Genomic DNA, 18991 nt, shown 5'->3' with positions numbered 1-18991 from the left:
CAAATATATATTTATCACTTCACATTATTACTGTACACCCCTATTTCCGTAACGTCAAAACAGAGAATGAATGCGGGAGCCAATCAGAAACGTTCGCGCGCTCGCACAAGCATATAAAAAGGGCTTCGTTCAGTGCATTGGGCCAGTCAATATTCCGATGCGAAAGAAGTAACATCAGCCAGCAGCAGCAGCCAAACAAGAGTTAACATTGAATTTTCTGGTTAGTCCGATAGGCATCGGACTGCGCTGTTCGGATTGGCTATATAAGCTCTCCGTTAGGTGCGTTCACGTCAGTCGTCATTCTGATGCGAAAGAAGTAACATCAGTCAGCAGCAGCAGCCAAACAAGAGTTAACATTGAATTTTCTGGTTAGTCCGATAGGCATCGGCCTGCGCCGTTCGGATTGGCTATATAAGCCCTCCGTTAGGTGCGTTCACATCAGTCGTCATTCTGATGCGAAAGAAGCAACATCAGCCAGCAGCAGCAGCCAAACAAGAGTTAATATTGAATTTTCTGGTTAGTCCGATAGGCATCGGACAGCGCCGATCTGATTCAGTTTATCCATTCGAGATGGAGCAGCCACCGTCTGCTGTCGGTCGCGACAATGGCGCAGTCGAACCTCACGCTCCTGCCAAAAAGAGTACATCAAAAAAGAAACTGCTGAAAGAGCTCAAGGAAGTGCTAGAAAGAAATAACTCTCCCCGGGAGCAAGTTTCGCAGTTGGCTACAGCGAGTAGCTTTGGAGACGGTCCACCTCTAGCACATTCCAGTACTATGCGAGAAGACGTGAATCAAACAAGAAATGAATTACTTATGTCGAGTATGAGTAATTGGACATTGGGTGCGCTTAATATGCCTGAATGCGTTCCTTCGGAAGGCGAGTCAGAAATCGACAAGCGAGCATATGAATATTGGAAAGAAATTATGTTTTCCTCGCTGGAGCTTATACATGCCGTGGATGAACAAACACAATTCAATGTTTTTAAAATCAAAGCGGGTGCGAAGCTCCGAGAATTATTTCATACAACGACGACTTCACCGGGGATGCCAGATGAAAAAACTGAACCATTCTCTAATGCGATGGCAAGATTGAATGATTACTTCGGATGAAGAACATATATACTGTCTCAACGGGGCAAGCTCATTACGATGCATCAGTCGTCCGTAGAAAGCAGCAGTGAATTTGTTCGTCGAGTGGCATCAGCAGCGAAATTGTGCGGTTATGGACCGGATGAAGAAATGGAAGCCATCGTCAGAGCGATTACAAAGGGGGCAAATGATAGCAAACAACAGCTTATTTTTAGCGGAACGTTTTTAAATGTTTTCAATACCACTCAAAAAAAGAGTAAAGCAGAAAACTATCACAATCTGAGTATCTGTTACTCAGTTCGGTAAACGAAACTTACTCAATTTTTGACCTTTTAAGAGACAATGTGAAACTGAGTCAAAGTTGCTCAATTTAGAGTAAAATTAAAGGAGCGTGTAGTATATAGAGTCGGGCAAAGAGAAAATTAATCGTTTCGGCAACACAGTTTTCGTGCCGTTTGTTGCCAAGAACTATACAGTTATGTTCTTCACCATGCATAAGCGAATATCATTTTTTGAAATTCTTCACAAGGTACACAGGTTTGAAAGATAACACCGGTGATGCTTTGTTAAATTTAACTGAACCAGTGTACAGGTTTAATGTTGGATTGAAAGCAATCTGTTCAGTAATTTATTTGCTTGACGAGTGTTCGGTAATTTTTCATTCTCGCTGAAACATCAAACATAGAAGATAGCTCAGTAAAAATTTACAAAGTGTTTATCAAAAATTGCTGCATGAGTCGGTATTTACAATGCTGACTATTCGTCACGAATTACCGAGCGTTTTGTAAACGTACAGCGAAAAGAGAAAAATAGATACGACTATTATGAAAGCGGCTATTACAACTGATGTATAATTTTATAAAGGTATTTCGGATTGTTTGGATCGATTATACTAGTTTGCACTCTTTGTTTGGAAAAACGTGTTGTATTGTTGTTTGAAAAAAAGTGTTTTTTATTTGTGTATTAGAGTTCCTCCAGATATGAGAATGGTTATGGATTTTTTGGCATGTGTACTATTTAGAACCTCAAGTCACAGTTCCCGGGTAACAGTGAACCGTATTGCTGCGGTTTTTAATGAAGCTCCTAAGGCAGAAGATACACTTATGATTTAATAAGGTTTGTTTTTTTATTACATATATGTATATGCAAAATACAAGGATTTGAAAAAAAAACTTGTGATTTTGTTATAATTGTATGCAACAATCCTCTGGCAGTTTCATTCATCAAAGGGATCAAAAGTCAAAACGAGCTAACTGAGTAGCTTTTACTCAGTTTCATTTCAAAGCGGTTTTCTAAGAAGAGGGCAATTCCTACTCAATTTCTGACACATGGTGACTCTACCCATAAATGAGTAATATTTTTTTTTTTTTGTAAAATTATTTTATTTGTCAGGTCGTCTATGTACATAAAAACATTTTTTTAATCTTTAGTTCACTAAATCAAGATGAAAATCTAATCCTGAGGTGTCAACTTTACCATTACACTGGTTTATAAAGCATATGTATTCTGCAAAAAATTTTAATATTTTCACTCTCTGCCTTTCACTTATTCCTGTTAGAGCAGGTCTGACTAAATCAATGAAGCTCAGGTGTCTCCAGCCACCCAAGATTGCTGCTATTCTTTGCCGTAAGTTAGTCCATGCCGGCCGGACGCGATCACATTCACTGAATTTGTGCATCAAGGTTTCTACATTTCTGCTTCCACAATGTGTACAGTTTTCATTGTCCACTCGCTGAATCACGAATAGCAGTTTGCGATGCTCGACTTTCTCGTTGACCATCAGGTTTTTTTTTTTTTTTTTTTTTAAGGGGGGATTTGTTAGTAGCTTAAGTATTTATGATAAATATTAGTAAATAATGAGTATGTGTGTCCAATCACAAATGGTGACTTCTCAACACTGTTAGAAATTTGTAATTTTAATTGTTAGGATTTGTTTGCTTTCGCAATTAGGACTTATCATTCGTAAGGATTTAAACCTACTTGTCAGAAAAGGGGAAGTAAACTTACAACTAACTTAATTGCTAACTTATTGGCTATAAAGAGAGCTTATCGTAGCAATTGAGGATTGCAACGATTTTTGTCGAAAATTGTTAATAATTTTATTTAACATAGCTTCTAATGGTTCAACACCAGTAAGTCTATGTAATTCGAGTGTACCAAACCAAGGAGGACGCTTCAAAATCATTTTCAGAATTTTATTCTGAATCCTTTGAAGCGTTTTCTTCCTTGTTGAACAGCAACTTGACCAGATCGGTACAGCATAAAGCATTGCTGGTCTAAAAATTTGTTTGTAAATCAAAAGTTTGTTCTTTAAACAAAGTTTAGAATTCCTGTTAATGAGAGGATATAAACATTTCGTATATTTGATGCACTTGGCTTGTATACTCTCAATGTGCTCTTTGAAAATAAGTTTTTTATCATAAATTAGTCCCAAGTACTTAACCTTGTCGGACCAACCTAAAATAACCCCATTCATCTTGACAACGTAATTATTGTTTGGCTTGAGGAAAGAAGCCCTAGGCTTATGCGGAAAAATTATCATTTGAGTTTTAGAAGCATTGGGAGAGATTTTCCACTTTTGCAAGTAGGAAGAAAAAATATCTAAACTTTTCTGCAATCGACTGCATATGACACGAAGACTTTTTCCTTTTACGGAAATGCTTGTGTCATCGCAGAACAATGACTTTGTGCATCCTGGAGGCAAATCAGGAAGATCTGAAGTGAATATGTTGTACAGGACTGGACCCAAGACTGAACCTTGAGGTACACCTGCTCTGACAGGAAATCTATCAGATTTTGAATTCTGATAGACAACCTGCAGAGTTCGATCAGTAAGATAATTTTTTAAAATTTTGATTAGGAAAATTGGAAAATTAAAAGTTTGCAATTTCGCAATCAAACCTTTATGCCAAACACTGTCGAATGCTTTTTCTATGTCTAAAAGAGCAGCTCCAGTGGAATAACCTTCAGATTTGTTAGCTCGTATCATATTAGTAACTCTGAGCAATTGATGAGTTGTGGAATGCCCATGGCGAAATCCAAACTGTTCATTTGCAAAAATTGAATTTTCGTTGATGTGTGACATCATTCTGTTAAGAATAATTCTCTCAAACAGTTTACTTATTGAAGAAAGCAAACTGATTGGTCGATAACTTGAAACTTCAGCTGGGTTCTTATCCGGTTTTAAAATGGGAGTAATTTTTGCATTTTTCCATAATTTGGGAAAATATGCAATTTTGAAGCAGCAATTGAAAATTTTTACTAAAAATTCCATTGTGCTCTCAGGGAGATGTTTGATTAGTATATTAAAGATTCCATCGTCACCAGGTGCTTTCATATTTTTGAAATTTTTAATAATTGATTTAATCTCATTCAAGTTAGTTTCAATTATTTCTGCAGGTAAAAAAATCTGGGAAGAAATTAAATCAAATTGACGTGTGACTTCATTTTCAATTGGACTCACAAAATTCAAATTTGAGTTATGAACACTCTCAAACTGCTGAGCAAGTCTTTGAGCCTTTTGTTCATTGGATACAAGAAAACGTTCACCATCTTTTAAAACTGGAATAGGCTTTGAAGGTTTCTTAAGAATCTTCGACAGCTTCCAAAATGGTTTTGAATATGGTTTCAATTTTTCAACTTTAGTCTCAAAATTTTTGATTTCTCAGAAGAGTAAATCTATGTTTAATCTCTTTCTGTAAATCTTTATAAATAGTTTTAAAAACAGGGTCACGAGAACGTTGATATTGACGTCTGTGGACATTTTTCAAACGAATTAGAAGTTGAAGATTTTCGTCAATTATTGGTGAATCAAATTTCATTTGAGCCTTTGGAACAGAATAATTCCTGGCATCAACAATTGCACATTTTAATGCTTCCAAAGCGGAATCAATATTCACTTCGTTTTGCAAATCAAGCTCATTATTGAAATTTCTCTCAATATGAGTTTTGTATCTTTCCCAATTAGCCTTGTTATAATTAAAAACAGAGCTCATAGGGTTTAAAACTGATTCATGTGATAAAGAAAAAGTTATTGGAAGATGATCAGAATCAAAGTCAGCATGTGTGATCAAATCACTACATACATGACTTTGATCTGTAAGCACCAAATCAATTGTTGAAGGGTTTCTTACAGAAGAAAAGCATGTAGGACTATTCGGAGACAAAATAGAATAGTATCCTGAAGAACAATCGTTGAATAAAATTTTGCCATTGGAATTACTTTGAGAATTATTCCATGAACGATGTTTAGCGTTAAAATCGCCGATTATGAAAAATTTCGAACGATTTCTGGTGAGTTTTTGTAAATCACCTTTAAAATAATTTTGAAGCTCGCGTGTGCATTGAAATGGTAAATATGCTGCGGCAATAAATAAAATGCCAAGTTCAGTTTGAACTTCAATTCCCAAAGTTTCAATAACTTTCGTCTCAAGATGGGGAAGAGCACGATGTTTGATTCGGCGATGAATAACAATTGCAACTCCACCGCCGGAACCCTGAATCCTATCATATCTATGAACCACGTAATTGGGATCATATTTTAATTTTATGTTAGGTTTCAAAAATGTTTCAGTAATAATTGCAATATGCACATTATTTACTGTTAAAAAGCTTATTCTCATTGGCCTTCAATGAGCGAGCATTCCAATTTAATATTTTAATTGTTTTATTTAAAATCATTGCTAAATTTTAAATTAGAAACAATTTTAATAGTAAAATTTGTGCCTATTTGAATGGCTTCAAACATTGATTTTGCCTGCAACATGGCGTTCATAAGATCGAACATTGCCTGTTGCAAAAAAGAAAGTTTACCTGCCGTAATAGGCCCCAGGCAGTTGACATTAGAAAAAATATTTTCGGCAGCAATATTAGCTGGAGTGATAGGTGTACAATTATTTTCTATCCTGTTTTGCTTACCCATATTAACGGTCATTTTCGAACTACCAACACTAGGCGGTATAATGTTCGAACTACCTGTAACCTGTGCATAAGTTAAACGGGTATGCAAAGGAGTAGGTAAACTATGCGTCACTGGTACGCTTGGAGAATTTTGTTTTGAAGTTGCTTTTAATTGAGAAATTGAATTTTGTTTACCTTGCCTTGCCTTAACAATTGCTAAACGGACTGGGCATTGATAAAAATTTGACATATGGTTGCCGTTACAATTCGCACAGCGAAAATTTTTACTCTCTTTCACAGGACATGTGTCCTTTTTGTGAGAAGAGTCTCCACAATTAAGACATTTTTGGTCCATGTTACAGAATTTGGAACCATGGCCATAACGTTGGCAAGTACGGCATTGGGTGATATGCTTTTCACCTCCGCCATACTTCCTATAAATTTCCCACTTTACACGCACATTATACAAAGCATGTGCTTTTTCAAAAAATTTTAAGTTGTTAACCTCATTGCGGTTAAAATGAATTAAATAATTAACAAGGGAAATTCCAGTTCTCTGACTGTTTTCGCCTCGTGATTTTTGTTTCATTAGAATTACTTGGGTAGGGGCTATGCCAAGTAATTCTGTTAAAGTAAGTTTGATCTCATCAACGGTTTGATCGTTGGTGAGACCTTTCAAGACAACCTTGAACGGCTTGGCGTTCTTGGTGTCATATGTAAAAAATTTGTACATCTTGTCAGTTAAATACTGAACAAGACGATCACGACCCTTTACTGAGTCGGCTAATAAGCGGCATTCACCTCTACGGCCAATTTGATAGGTAACTTTAACGTCAGAAACAAACGTTGAAAGTTCCTTTTTGAATATATTAAATTCAGAAGAAATAGTTACCACAATAGGTGGAACTTTCTCCTTTTTTAAAGATTTTATATTTTGTATAGTTTCGTTATTAATAACTTCCATTTCACCAGCTTCTTGCTCAGGCAAAATATCAAAAGGATTGTCACTACAGACACTCGATGTGTCAGAAAGAGATGCCTCTCTTTTCCTCCCCGCATGCGAGGTTTCTTTTTTCGTCCAGCCATTTCAGGTGATACGAAAAAAGTTAAAATAAATGTTAAATTCAAAAGTAGGTAGTCTTGAGAAAGACTGATGGGAAATAACTTTCAGGTAATCTTTAAAAGACACACTGACAAAACACAAACTTTGAAGCTATAGGCAGTCAAAGACCAGTCCACAAGCAACCGAAAAAACGTCTGATCTGTAGGACAGTTCAAGACGCACTGTTGACCATCAGGTAAAGTTGTGTTCGCTGTGCTGATGTTAGCTTTCTCGTTGCTATATTCCGCCAGACGCGGGGCCATCTATTGTCTGGATATTTTTGTTCCACCCTAGGAACGTCTGTTTCACTAATAAAGTGCTGATGAATGTGGCCGGTGGAGAGACTTTGTTGAATTAACTCATATATCATAAAAACTCTGTTCAGAGTAGGTTCACTTTTAACGAAAGTGAGTGACATCTCACTCAGTTTAGAGTTAAATTTGACGAGCGTGTAGAGATTCTCAAGGCCCAAGTACGATGGATACGTTTGCGTTGCGTTGACGATGATTTGACAGAAAATGTACACGCTCGTGAAAAGTAACACTGCGAATGAAATGATTTTAATTCAATTTCATACACGCTCGTGAGAAGTAACACTGCGAATGAAATGATTTTAATTAAATTTCATGAGTTGCATGGAAACGTCAAAAAATGAATACCGCATTTCGTGATTCTGTGTAATTTTTATACTGATTTTGGAATAATCTAGAATAACTCATTTTTGAATTTACCACTATAACTCAATTTTGAGTACCAAGCATGAAAATAACGACACCATTATTTGACACGAGTGGAAAAGCGGCACCATGATTTGCGATCAACATTTGAGCGCCATTCGCAATTATTTAGCCTGTGCGGCCGTGTTATCTGTTCATGTGGCTGTTTGAGTGATTCCAAAATATGAGAAAATCGCTGGGAAGGTGGTAGCGGACATTTTAAAAAGTTTTAAGGTACACATATAAACTTTTTTCATTATGCATTCTAAAAAACCAAAAGTTTTCAGGTTGTTCGTGTCATCAGGAAAATTATGGAAGAGTAAAATATCAAGTTATCATGCATCACAAAAAAGAAAGCAAAATGTACTTAAAAAATAGATATAATTTGACACCGTTCAGTCTATCTGAATGTAACCTAAGTTTTGTTTTGTTTTGACTGTTACCGGCACAAAACTCCCTCTCTACGCTAACATCGCATTTAAAACAGAGTGGTTTTCAATTCTGACTACTGAGTACTTTTGAATTCTGGAAATGGTTGGTTTCAAATTTAAAAATGAATATTTTTCTATTCAAAAACTTGATAGTTTTTAAATCTAAATCTGTGTAGGTTTTAATTTTAAAACTGAGTAGTTTAAAATTCAATAAATGGATAATTTTGTAAACATAAACTGATATTTTTTACGAACAAAATGAGTTTTATTAAACACAAAAAATGAGGTCAATTCGGTTTATTCGCGTTGAAAGAGATTTCGAAGGCTGTTCGCACCTACGTGAACTCTCGTATGTAATTGTCAAAATGTGCGTGATGACAAAAGCAAAAATATTTCCTTCTTTCTTTTTCGCACGCAGAAACCAAACAAATATCAGCAACACCGTCAACGCCAATTGTATACATCATTCTGAATAATAAATACACAGTATTTGCTTATGCTATGGTTACACAATTTTCAATAACAACAGAGCTACTCAATTTTCGTGTTGTTCCACTTTTTATGGAAACGAATTGTTTTCTAATCAATTGAATTCATTGAGCGTGTATGGACTAACTGTCAATTTGCCGCAAACGCAGCCGTGACGTAGACCATTTTACGAGACGTTTTTGAACTGAATTCATGAATGAAATTTTGACAGAAAGCTTGAAACCGCTGACATAATGCATAATAACATAATGACAAATGGTCTATTGTGTTTGGATCTTCAGAGCAGTGTTGCAAATTTTCATCTGTACTGGGAGCTGCAAAAATCTTTTTCATCTGTACTATTTCCGGGAAAAATCTGTTTTTATTTTCTGTATTTTTGAGAAAACAGCTTCAACGTGAATTGTTTAGAGGAAACTGGGATTGCGTTGACTCAGTTATTAATTATTCTAAACTTCTAGCTCGATTGTCAATAAAACTTTTGCACACATAAGAATGGGGCTCGGCTCGGTAATACATATTGTAGAGTCGACGTAAAGGTCGTTGTAACGTACGAGAGAGAACCATAGCAAAGAGAGACACACACACATTCGTAACATGTAAGATATGATTCAGTAAACATAGCTCACTTTTCAGTTGACTACGATTCGAGCGACACGGGTTTTATTTAGCGTTCCAAGGGATATCACAAGGGCGACGAGTGGATCCGAATTCACGGAAACCAGTAAAAAAAGGTGAAGTTTCGTTTATTCGTATCAATCAAGTGCAGTGAAATAACTAAGGACGAAGGTGAGATAAAACGAGTAAGACGACAGATCCGATAAAGTTTACTGATAGGGGCCTGTGGATAAAAATCGAATTTCGCAGTTTAGATTTGTGTATTAATGAGGAATTGCTGCAGGTGATTCCTGTTAGTCCTACTGGATATGTTTCGATTTCAGACAATAAAGTTTACAAACGGGTATGTTTGGAATTGAGCTTGGGCGTCGTTTTCGAAAAAATGGCTACCAGCAGAAGGGAGAACAACGAGGTCCTGTGAAAGTTATCGTGAATAAAAGAGAGCGAGCTACAATGAATCAGCTGATAAAAAAGTTACTGCAACTGTGTGCAACACAAAAATTCTGGGCGAATAAATTGAAACTCGCAACTGTGTGCGTAAACGATGATTGAAGTGAGAGCATGGCAGAGGCCTAAGTGAAATCCTGGTACAAAATTATTACCGCAACTGTGTGCGGTGATTCGATCTGTGCGAAAAACTTGGCAACTGTGTGCGTAAACGGTGGTTGAAACGAGGGTGTAAGTAAGGGTAAATGAAATCCTGGTAGAGAATTATTTCCGCAACTGTGTGCGATGATTTGATCTGTGCAAATAAGTTCGCAACTGTGTGCGTTAACGATGATTGGGTAAAACAGATGCGAGGTAGTAGCGGGAAAAGCAAAACTCGGTCTAGGATAGAAGCCGCAACTGTGTGCGACAAAATAACTTGTGAGACTAGTGAATTTGCAATTGTTTGCGTAAACGATAGTAGGAGAGAGAGCAGCCATGGTGTAGTTGGAAGTAAATGTCGAGGCCTGATATAGAAGGGGTGCCATAACTGCGTGCGATGGCATTAATTTTGTAGAGAGAAACGGAATGTTACGCAACTGTGTGCATGTACAAAGGGGTAACTAGTAGCACACAACGAAGAGTGCTGCATCGAGGATGAATATCGTAACTGTGTGCGTGATGCGGTAGTTGTAAGAAACTACGGGTAAAAAAACATTGAAAAGAAAACAAACACATTTTTTTTAATACGGCAAATCATTTTTATCCACCTATTCCCTTTCAGTTAGCAACAATTGTTAGAAAATAATAATAAATAAATGTGTTTCTTTCACTTTGTTTTGTTTAAAAATGGATTCATTTCGACGTATGAGACCATTCAAATTAATGGCAGATAGATCTAGGCTACCTGTAGAGTGGCAGAAATGGAAGCGTGAGCTGGAAAGATATTTTGAGGCCACCGGTATTACCTCACAATGGAAAAAAAGATTTATGATGAGATTATGCGTCACATGTCCAGACGGATTTACCAAAAACCTGAAGAGAGGTTTGCGGATTTTGTCCTTCGGCTTCGCATACAGGCAAAACGATGCGAGTTCGATCGGTACGATTTGAGAGAAACAGATGACAGAATTGTAGAACAGATAATAGAGGCGTACACGTCAACGGATCTGAAAAAGCAGATTTTGGAAAAAGACATGACTCTTGACGACATATTGTCCCTCGGTAGTACCTTGGCTGATGTACAACAGCAAATCAAGGAATTTGATCGACAAAATATTGAAAAAATATCTTCCTCAAACGTTACCAAAATTTCTTCGATGCCGTATAGGTATGTGCGTGGTGCAGCTCATAATATGCGTGGGAGAAACTACGATAGATCCTCAGGTAGGGCATGTTTTGCTTGCGGCCGTAGAGGACACGTTAAAGGTGACATTTTGTGCCGTGCCAAGGATGCCAAATGTAACAAATGCGGAGAGATAGGCCATTTTATCAATCGCCCAATGACTGGACCAAACCCAACAAAACGTATTCGATGTGCAAATGAGGACGATAAGGATACATATGATAAGGGACGTGTTTTTTCGCTATGGGGCGAAACACTTTCGAATTTGTTGTAGGAGGTATCAGAATCACCATGATCATAGACTCAGGAGCTGACCGAGGGGCAAGACAGCTATTTTCTGAGTCACTCAAATCCGTTAGAGTTATTCTAGTTTACTCAAATTACCTCATTTACATCTACTTCTGAATAAATCTTCAAATATAAATGGTAGGAATGAAAATGGCTCTTGCAAAGGTGCCAAAAACTATCAGTATGAATGCGATTGATATGAAAATAATTTGCAGGATGTAGAATAGTGTTTCGCCACATTTTGCTACAGAAGTAAGTGTGTAGTGTACCAAAATATTGAGTGATTCAATGGGAAATTATTTACATTGACGAAGGTATCAAATAAATCGAACAATAAAATAATGTTATTGGCACTTGCTCTAAGTATATATTTTGCGAACAATCCGTTAAATTTGGCATCCCTGGCGTTCATTTGATCTGGACGAGGTTCAGCACATGTATGGTAGGAATAAAAAACGTGCCTGACTATAGCTGTTGATTGGAGCTCTCAGCTTTTGTGGTTTTTTGCGTTTTCAGATGGTTTTATACATTCCATAGATTTCGAAAATGACAAACTTTTGGGGGAATTCGTTGGTGCGTTCCAAAGCAGTACGTGAAAGTTTGTTTTCTAATTAGCGAGCACTCCTAGAACGATAAAACATTTTTTCTTGCAGGAAGATTTCTGGAGTTTAATTCAAGAGGAAATTGGGTTTGTGCCGACACATGTTCAAAATATTCTCAAATTTGAAGGTTTGACTGCAAGCAGTGCTTTCGGATCGTTGTCACGTTGCGATATTGAGACCATAGAAAATGATTTAAGAACTTCTGTTGTTCGAATTCGTAAATGGTTGGGAACAGATGCGACTATGTCCGACATATATGGCGTGTATGCAGACCAGCCTGAAGAATTCAAATTCACTTTGGGTGATAAATTGATTATACAAACTATCGCAGAGACAATAAAGGAAAAAGGAATTAAACGATTTCTTGACAGACATAAACACACAGCTGACAGCCTTCCGGATTTAACTACAGCTCATAAAGAACAAGAAATCGAATCGTTAATTAAACGTATTCAATACAATCTTAGCAACAGGTAAACATGATTATCTTCCATAATTTTTTCCTGTTAATTTTTTGATCAGTTCGTCAGATTTGTATTTGTGGGAATCATCAGCAGTCAGCTGTGAACAGGGAACTGGAGGTACCTTGGTCGCCAAAATATCTTGTCCCATCTGTAAAAAGAAACTCAAATCAACGCGCTATCCGCCACGTTCTTGGCAAACATTCAACGTAATAAGGCACCTTAACGGTCATCAAAAGACAGCCTTCGTCGATCGAAACCTAAAATCTGCAAAGAAAAAGAAAATAACATGTGCGCAAACACGTGACATTTATGGTGACGAAGTCCACCGAACAAATGTTGAGCAAGTCGGAAATGTTGAAGATATCGCGGTTAGAGAAATTATTACGATAGAACGAATAAATGACGACGTCGATTGTACCAACTACGATAGTTCAACTGACGTTACAGACTCACTGTACTCGATAAACTTTTTAGCTGAATCCTCGATTGAAACAGATTTCGACGAAGCCAACTCAAGTGAAATTATTCCCACTACATGTAGTTTTGATCACTGTGAACAGAAACACACAATGAATAAATTCCGTAATCGTTTATTGAACGGAGACATGGAAATAGGTAAAGATAACTTCTGTTCTGTGATAAAATCGTTATCGTCATGAAACTCAATACTTATTTCGATAGGTAGCTACATCATTACTAAAGAACACCTTAAGCGTTTAATCATGACGGAGAGTAAGGACAAGCATGGCCTATGCTATTCTGACATCGAACTGAAAGGCAAAATGAGATTTGGACCAATTATCAAGCTTATCAATTCTAAAGTTTCGCAATGCCTAAAAACAAAAGTAAGGGGGAGCGAAGGAACAGTTATGCTTTTAGACATGATGAGTAGAATGTATCGATCATTCATTGACACAAATGTGACGCTTCTAGATCGTGTGTATAATATTTGGTAAATATAAAATGAGAAATTGACATACAATGCATTCACTTGATTGGTCTTTTTTACGTTCCAACAGGTTTGTCAATTTCCTCGTTCGTGGTTGGAGAAACTGGTGTTTGCAAAAGCGAACAGATTCAAAGCTTTGCATAACAACGAATGCATACTACTGTGTGGAACTAAACTCGCATGCTATACTAAAATTAATTGTGGCTTGTCGCGAGAGGAGAGCACCAGAGCAATGTATTATTACGCACCTTTCTAGTCAGCCTTGTGAAAAACTTTTCGCCAATTGCGGTTGATGGCCACGACAAACCAAACCGTTGTCAACTTCACAATCAAAGAACTAACAGAGAAGCTCAGAAGGATTCAAATGAAAATGGCCATTATGAAAAAGCATCAGCGAAGTGTTAACTTTCCAGCGTAAGCAAAGAAGTGCGAATCGTCAATCGAACAAACAATGCCATCCAATGATGAATTAAAATCTGTGGTCCAAAAGCGATGATCGCTGCTCGTCATGTTTTGGTGAGCCTCGCATTAAATGATGAGTTGATTGATTTTTCTGATTCATTAAATAAAAAAAAAAAACAAACATTGAGCACTTCAGTATCGAGTTCGTGAACGTCGAAGATAATTCATGTATTACCGACGACGACGAAAATGAAGAGATAGACGATGTAGAAAACCATTTGCAACATGACTTACCGGAGGAAAACGAATGTTGGCATAGTACGGAAATTGATTCAGAATCATCAATTCTCGAATCAACAAATGGAACTGACGCAGTATATGAAGCAACTGAATTGTTCTCTAATTGTAATGATGGCCTAAGTTCGAAAAGTAGCAGGGTAGGCAGTGAGCACACGTTCAACATAAAAGATCCGGATGGTCGAATAAAAACAATTAAAAAGTCTACCATATTGTGGATGTTAACACGAGGACGCCAACAATTATCCACTGACCGACTTCGACGATTTCAACAAAAAAATGCTTCAAGTTGTTGAGTAATTGTAGGCATGTGTAGTGAAAACTCTGGCGTTGCTATTTCAAATATCAAAGAAAAAAATACATCGGTTTTTTATTCAGCTTTGATTTTTTTTTCGTGAAAAATCATAAACAATAGTAATCTACTTCCTTACTACTTCAGGGTTTTATGCAAAAAATTGCTCACTAAAACTTTAAATGTTTCCGTGCTCTCTGAGCACCGACAAAATCACATGACAAGTTTTTAAACGTATTTTTCTCTATTCGTTCAAAACTGCGCATCCGTAAAACCGAAACTCGAAAACTGGCTAACGGAAACTTCAATACATTCGCTTTTACACGTTCAGTTCTCGAAAACCCAACCCGATTACAAGCTTAAAACATCTGAGCCTATCAACAAATTTAGAAAAATTTAAAAATCAAAGCAAACCCTTGGTGCTACATTCCGATTCGGAACTTGACCTTCTGTTTACTATACACAGACTTCGCAGCCAACCGTTAAGTGTACAGGACAATTGCGGGGCTAGCACTACGATCCTACTGACACTAACAGTCTCTCCCGAGTCGAGACTCGAACCTACGACGACCGGCTTGTAAGGCCAGCATCGTACCTCGAGACCAGATGGGGAGGCTAAAAAATCTAGCCATGTTATAAACCTGACACCTATTGACAAACAACACGAAGCCTGTGACACGAAAAAAGTAGGTGCCCGAAATAAACCTTCACATCCAGCGTAGTAGATCACCTTAGCATTTGCTCTCGGTACTCGTTTATTACTACTACGGTACAAGCGTGTCGTATTAGAAGTAATAGTACAGCTGCTTCGTCCCACTCTTTCCAAAATTTACATTGAGTACGACACTCGGTTTTCTTTTCAAAGAGATAGATAACAAAAAATCTATCGAATGAGATTGGCAAACTGCTCACGCTGAACAGCCAATCGGAAATACTGACCAGCCAAGACATTCGGATAAAATTTTTTTAATGGACAAAATTTGAATCGGGTTGCAAACATAATTTTATTGACAAAATGATTTGGAATTTCATTTTATTCATTAGTCTTCTTGGTGAAATCTCTTGAACTACGGGGAGGTTTGAAGTTCCCTTTTAAAGACGATTTCCGGCTCTAGCCACGAACGAACATTATCATCCGATAAGCCAACAAGTTCTTTCTTGCTGTCCCACAAGTCCAACATATAGTTAAGTTGGCCTTATAATTTCTTTTGCAAACAAGACGCCAGTCTATAATTGTCATGCGAATTGCATGACAGGGCAGTTATTGTGCGGCTCCAGAATTTTTTCACACCCGAACTGGCGAGTGCGAATGCACCTTAGACCTGGTGAACCCTGATGCCTTGTTCTACTGTAACGCAACCGAGCACTGGGATGTAACCCGAATGGTCTGATCTTATCAGAAACAACACCAAGGGCCCTTTTCTGTCTGACGAATCGCACCCACAAGTGGTTCGACTCGACTGGTGCTAATATTGATCGGAAGAATTCCAACCCGACCAATACGGTGCGATACTATTAGAGCCCCGGGTGGGCTGCGTCGGGCTCGGACAGGAGTACTTCTCGGAAACGCTTGAAATTAGAGGATATTTTATATCACGACTCTAAAGGCACCGATTGGTGAACAATATCACCCACAATGGCAGCTGTATGCCGATGACAAGCAAATAGCGTCACGGTTCAGCTTCACGATGCGCTGCAACCAGCTTGTATATGTTTCTCGAAGGCATTCGATGTGCGGATGCAACACGAATAACTGGCTACTGAGCAAAAAGGATCAGGTGTCCCATCATGACCAAGTTGATCTAGCAAACTGGTAACCACAGCACGATTGGACCGATGATATCTACTGACTGGTAGCAATGGAAATTATTCTACTAGCAGCGCTTATTCGTAAGGTTTTGTGCGACTATTGGGTGTACAAAACGACTGCGTGTTTAATAATTATAGGGGAAAGTAGGTAAAGACGGACACTCTAAAGTTTAATCTAAATAATTACTTAGGTATTGCTATTTAGATCGCAGTAGTCATACAAATTGAAACTTAAAGTCATTTGTTTTCATAATCATTTTTGGTATTAGTGAACTTCCCCAAGTTTTATGTGTTTTGGGTCTTCAAAAATAAGACTACAAATTGCTGTTTTTTGACATGGTTGGAAAAGATGGACACTTGGGGTGGGTAAGATGGACACTACGAAGGTAAAGGTGGACACTCACAAAAAAGATGTAGTACGTTAAGTACGTTAAGCATTCTTTTGATTTATGTGTTAAGTGATGGCTATACATTACGCTGCGTTATTAGAGTTCATCTATACATCACGTGAACAGTTTGAGAGGATGGGTTTCGATGGAGGCGAAAATTCTCCGCCTATTTGGCCTGTTCTAACTGCTAAGTGATTAATATCTGCTGGTTTCTCTCGCGGGTGTACTTTGTGAACATCTGTAGTACACAACAGATGCTACATGTGAAAATTCTTAGAAAATCCGTGTGTCCATCTTTCCCTACCATAGTGTGTCCGTCTTGCCCGACCTGGTAGTAAATTTTTCAAACGATCGAAGCTCTTCATCGGAACATCGAAAATCTGCTGGATTTTCACTAGAAAACCGAGGAAAGACTAATTAATCACTTTACTATTGTGAACAAATGAAAACACGTAAATTTCACGAGTTTTTCACTATTTTCCGTGGAATAAAAATTACATCAAATTGCGCGTTCACGAAAATATTCTTTGTTTTACTTACAAATTTGACAGTTTGCTTGCTGAAAACCGATAATGCAACTCAAACGCATTAACAAACTATAAAGAAGGTATTCGCTTCACTCAACTATCATAATACATTCTAGTTTGTGAAATATTAAAAATGTCCATCTTACCCGCAGTGTCCGTCTTTACCTACTTTCCCCTACACCTTCCCGGTGCGCTGTTTTTTTGTGTCGCGACTTCCAACAACGGTTGTGGCCCCTTCGAGTTTCTACATTTTAGATCGGGTAATAAGTTTCTTTTTCTTGGCACAATCTTGCATCTCGTAAGCAAGTAGCGTCCGAATAGCCATCCGTCTTCATCATCGTTAGCGTTGGTTTCGTTTAGAAAATTGTACAAAAAAATTCCTTCAGCGGCAGGTTGCTATAACTGAATCGCGCAGAAAATTGTTCCCGGGGAATCGTAAATTTTCAGAACCTTTATGAACTGGTTGGTTTACTTTTTGTGTAAAAATACATTTTCGAGAACATGAACCGGTTTCTGCTGTTTGATGGAAAATTTTTTCAGCGGTTTGCGATTATTTTGCAACACGTCATCTTCCGCATTTCATTTATGTTCGGTAATGTGATTCGAATTTCGACCAAAATTTCGATGACCGGTAGCAAATTCTCAAACTGTTTTAAAAACGAATGTTTGTTTCACAGTATTTTTCATTATTAAACGTTCTACTCACTATTTTTTACCAATATTTTTCAGATTTATGATCGTCAAATCGAAAGTGTCATCTGTGTTCGTTTGCATCAGCAGGGATGCCAGGTCATTGTTTCAAATGTTAACACGCTTCACGAAAATATGTCTTCGCATGTATTTCCACTCGAGAAAACCGGCCAAAGGCTGGAACGATTACCGACAGTCGAAAGATGTCGAGCAAAACAAACTCTGAAAAAGGATGTTTTCACATATTTTAATGTCTTCCCTTTGTCTTCGCAAACAAGGATGTCTTCACCGCTCTGGTTAAATGTCTTCGTATTGAAACATGTCTTCCAATCTGGCATCGCTGCTCGATACTGATATCCTAGTCGTATTATTCACTGGGGTGGGAATCAAGTGCATTACGGTATAAAAGCGGTGTGAAATAATACTGTACAGATGAAACATAGAATAAAAATAGTTGCTCAGAATATTTCAAAATTCATCAGAATTTTTCGAAAAACCAGCTGTTTTACCCCTCGGAGCTGACGCAAATATTATCGATGAGGGCACGTGGATCGAAGCTCAGAAAGCGGACATAAAAATTAGAGACTTCTCAGATAAAATAGATCGAAAATTGCTTGGTTACGCAACTAATGAACCTATGAATATAAAATATATGTTCCGAGCTAACATTCAGGCTGGGTCGAATGCTGTCGAAGCGAAGTTTTACGTCGTGGTACAAGGAAAATTCAACCTTCTGGGAGATACCACTGCCAAAGAACTTAAAGTTTTAGAAGTCGGGTTTAACGTCGGTTCAGCAATTAGCCCAAGACAAGGTCCGTTCCCTAAGATTAAAGGGATACTTGTCGAAATACCGATTGAAAAGTCCGTACAGCCGGTTCAACAGGCCTATCGCCGTGCACCTATAGCTTTTGAAGGAAAGATTTATGATAAATTGAAGGATCTACTTAACATGGATATTATCGAGAACGTAAATGGACCATCACCATGGGTTTCTCCAGTGGTTCCAATTTTGAAACAATCTGGTGAGCTGAGACTTTGCGTGGACATGAGAAGAGCCAATCAGGTGGTATTGCGTGAGACACATCCACTTCCAGTGATTGAAGAGCTCTTGGTGAGTGTGCAAGGTTCGGTGAAGTTCTCGAAATTGGATGTGAAAGAAGCCTTTCATCA

The 18991-nt window shown here is 37.8% G+C and overlaps 1 protein-coding gene and 1 long non-coding RNA gene across 9 annotated transcripts; one reads left to right on the top strand and one right to left on the bottom strand.

The window, feature by feature from the left end:
* The first annotated feature begins 1549 nt into the window (after positions 1–1549).
* Positions 1550–14133, top strand: LOC129718423 (uncharacterized). 8 transcript variants are annotated; one of them, XM_055669201.1, is made up of 7 exons: positions 1550–1953; positions 2057–2205; positions 10660–11988; positions 12054–12475; positions 12525–13081; positions 13148–13418; positions 13486–14133. In XM_055669201.1, the coding sequence occupies exons 3-7, from the start codon at positions 11947–11949 to the stop codon at positions 13706–13708; spliced, it is 1515 nt and encodes a 504-aa protein (XP_055525176.1). In that variant the 5' UTR covers positions 1550–1953; positions 2057–2205; positions 10660–11946; the 3' UTR covers positions 13709–14133. The 8 variants fall into 8 exon arrangements, with proteins under 8 accessions (XP_055525176.1, XP_055525173.1, XP_055525178.1 ...); XM_055669198.1 differs by having other exon boundaries at positions 1556–2205; positions 10660–11842; positions 11917–11988; XM_055669203.1 differs by lacking the exon at positions 2057–2205 and having other exon boundaries at positions 1556–1953; positions 11917–11988.
* A 1258-nt stretch (positions 14134–15391) lies between these two features.
* Positions 15392–18009, bottom strand: LOC129718428 (uncharacterized). The gene is made up of 2 exons (XR_008726889.1): positions 17838–18009; positions 15392–17778 (listed from the first exon to the last, which is right to left on the bottom strand). It is a non-coding gene; the product is annotated as an uncharacterized LOC129718428 (long non-coding RNA).
* Between the last annotated feature and the right edge of the window lie 982 nt (positions 18010–18991).

This window comes from Wyeomyia smithii, chromosome 1 (genome assembly GCF_029784165.1).
Source record: "Wyeomyia smithii strain HCP4-BCI-WySm-NY-G18 chromosome 1, ASM2978416v1, whole genome shotgun sequence".
Lineage (NCBI taxonomy): Eukaryota > Metazoa > Arthropoda > Insecta > Diptera > Culicidae > Wyeomyia > Wyeomyia smithii.
The sequence above is the reverse complement of the archived record's forward strand: the minus strand, read 5'-3'. Positions and strand labels throughout refer to the sequence as shown.

Bases quoted from the DNA above. Each gene is read 5' to 3' on its own strand.
- LOC129718423 (XM_055669201.1), top strand. From the start codon at position 11,947: ATGACAAACTTTTGGGGGAATTCGTTGGTGCGTTCCAAAGCA. The intron at 11,989-12,053 runs GTACGTGAAAGT...TTTTTCTTGCAG, and splicing joins CGTTGGTGCGTTCCAAAGCA to GAAGATTTCTGGAGTTTAAT. The intron at 12,476-12,524 runs GTAAACATGATT...TTTTTTGATCAG, and splicing joins CAATACAATCTTAGCAACAG to TTCGTCAGATTTGTATTTGT.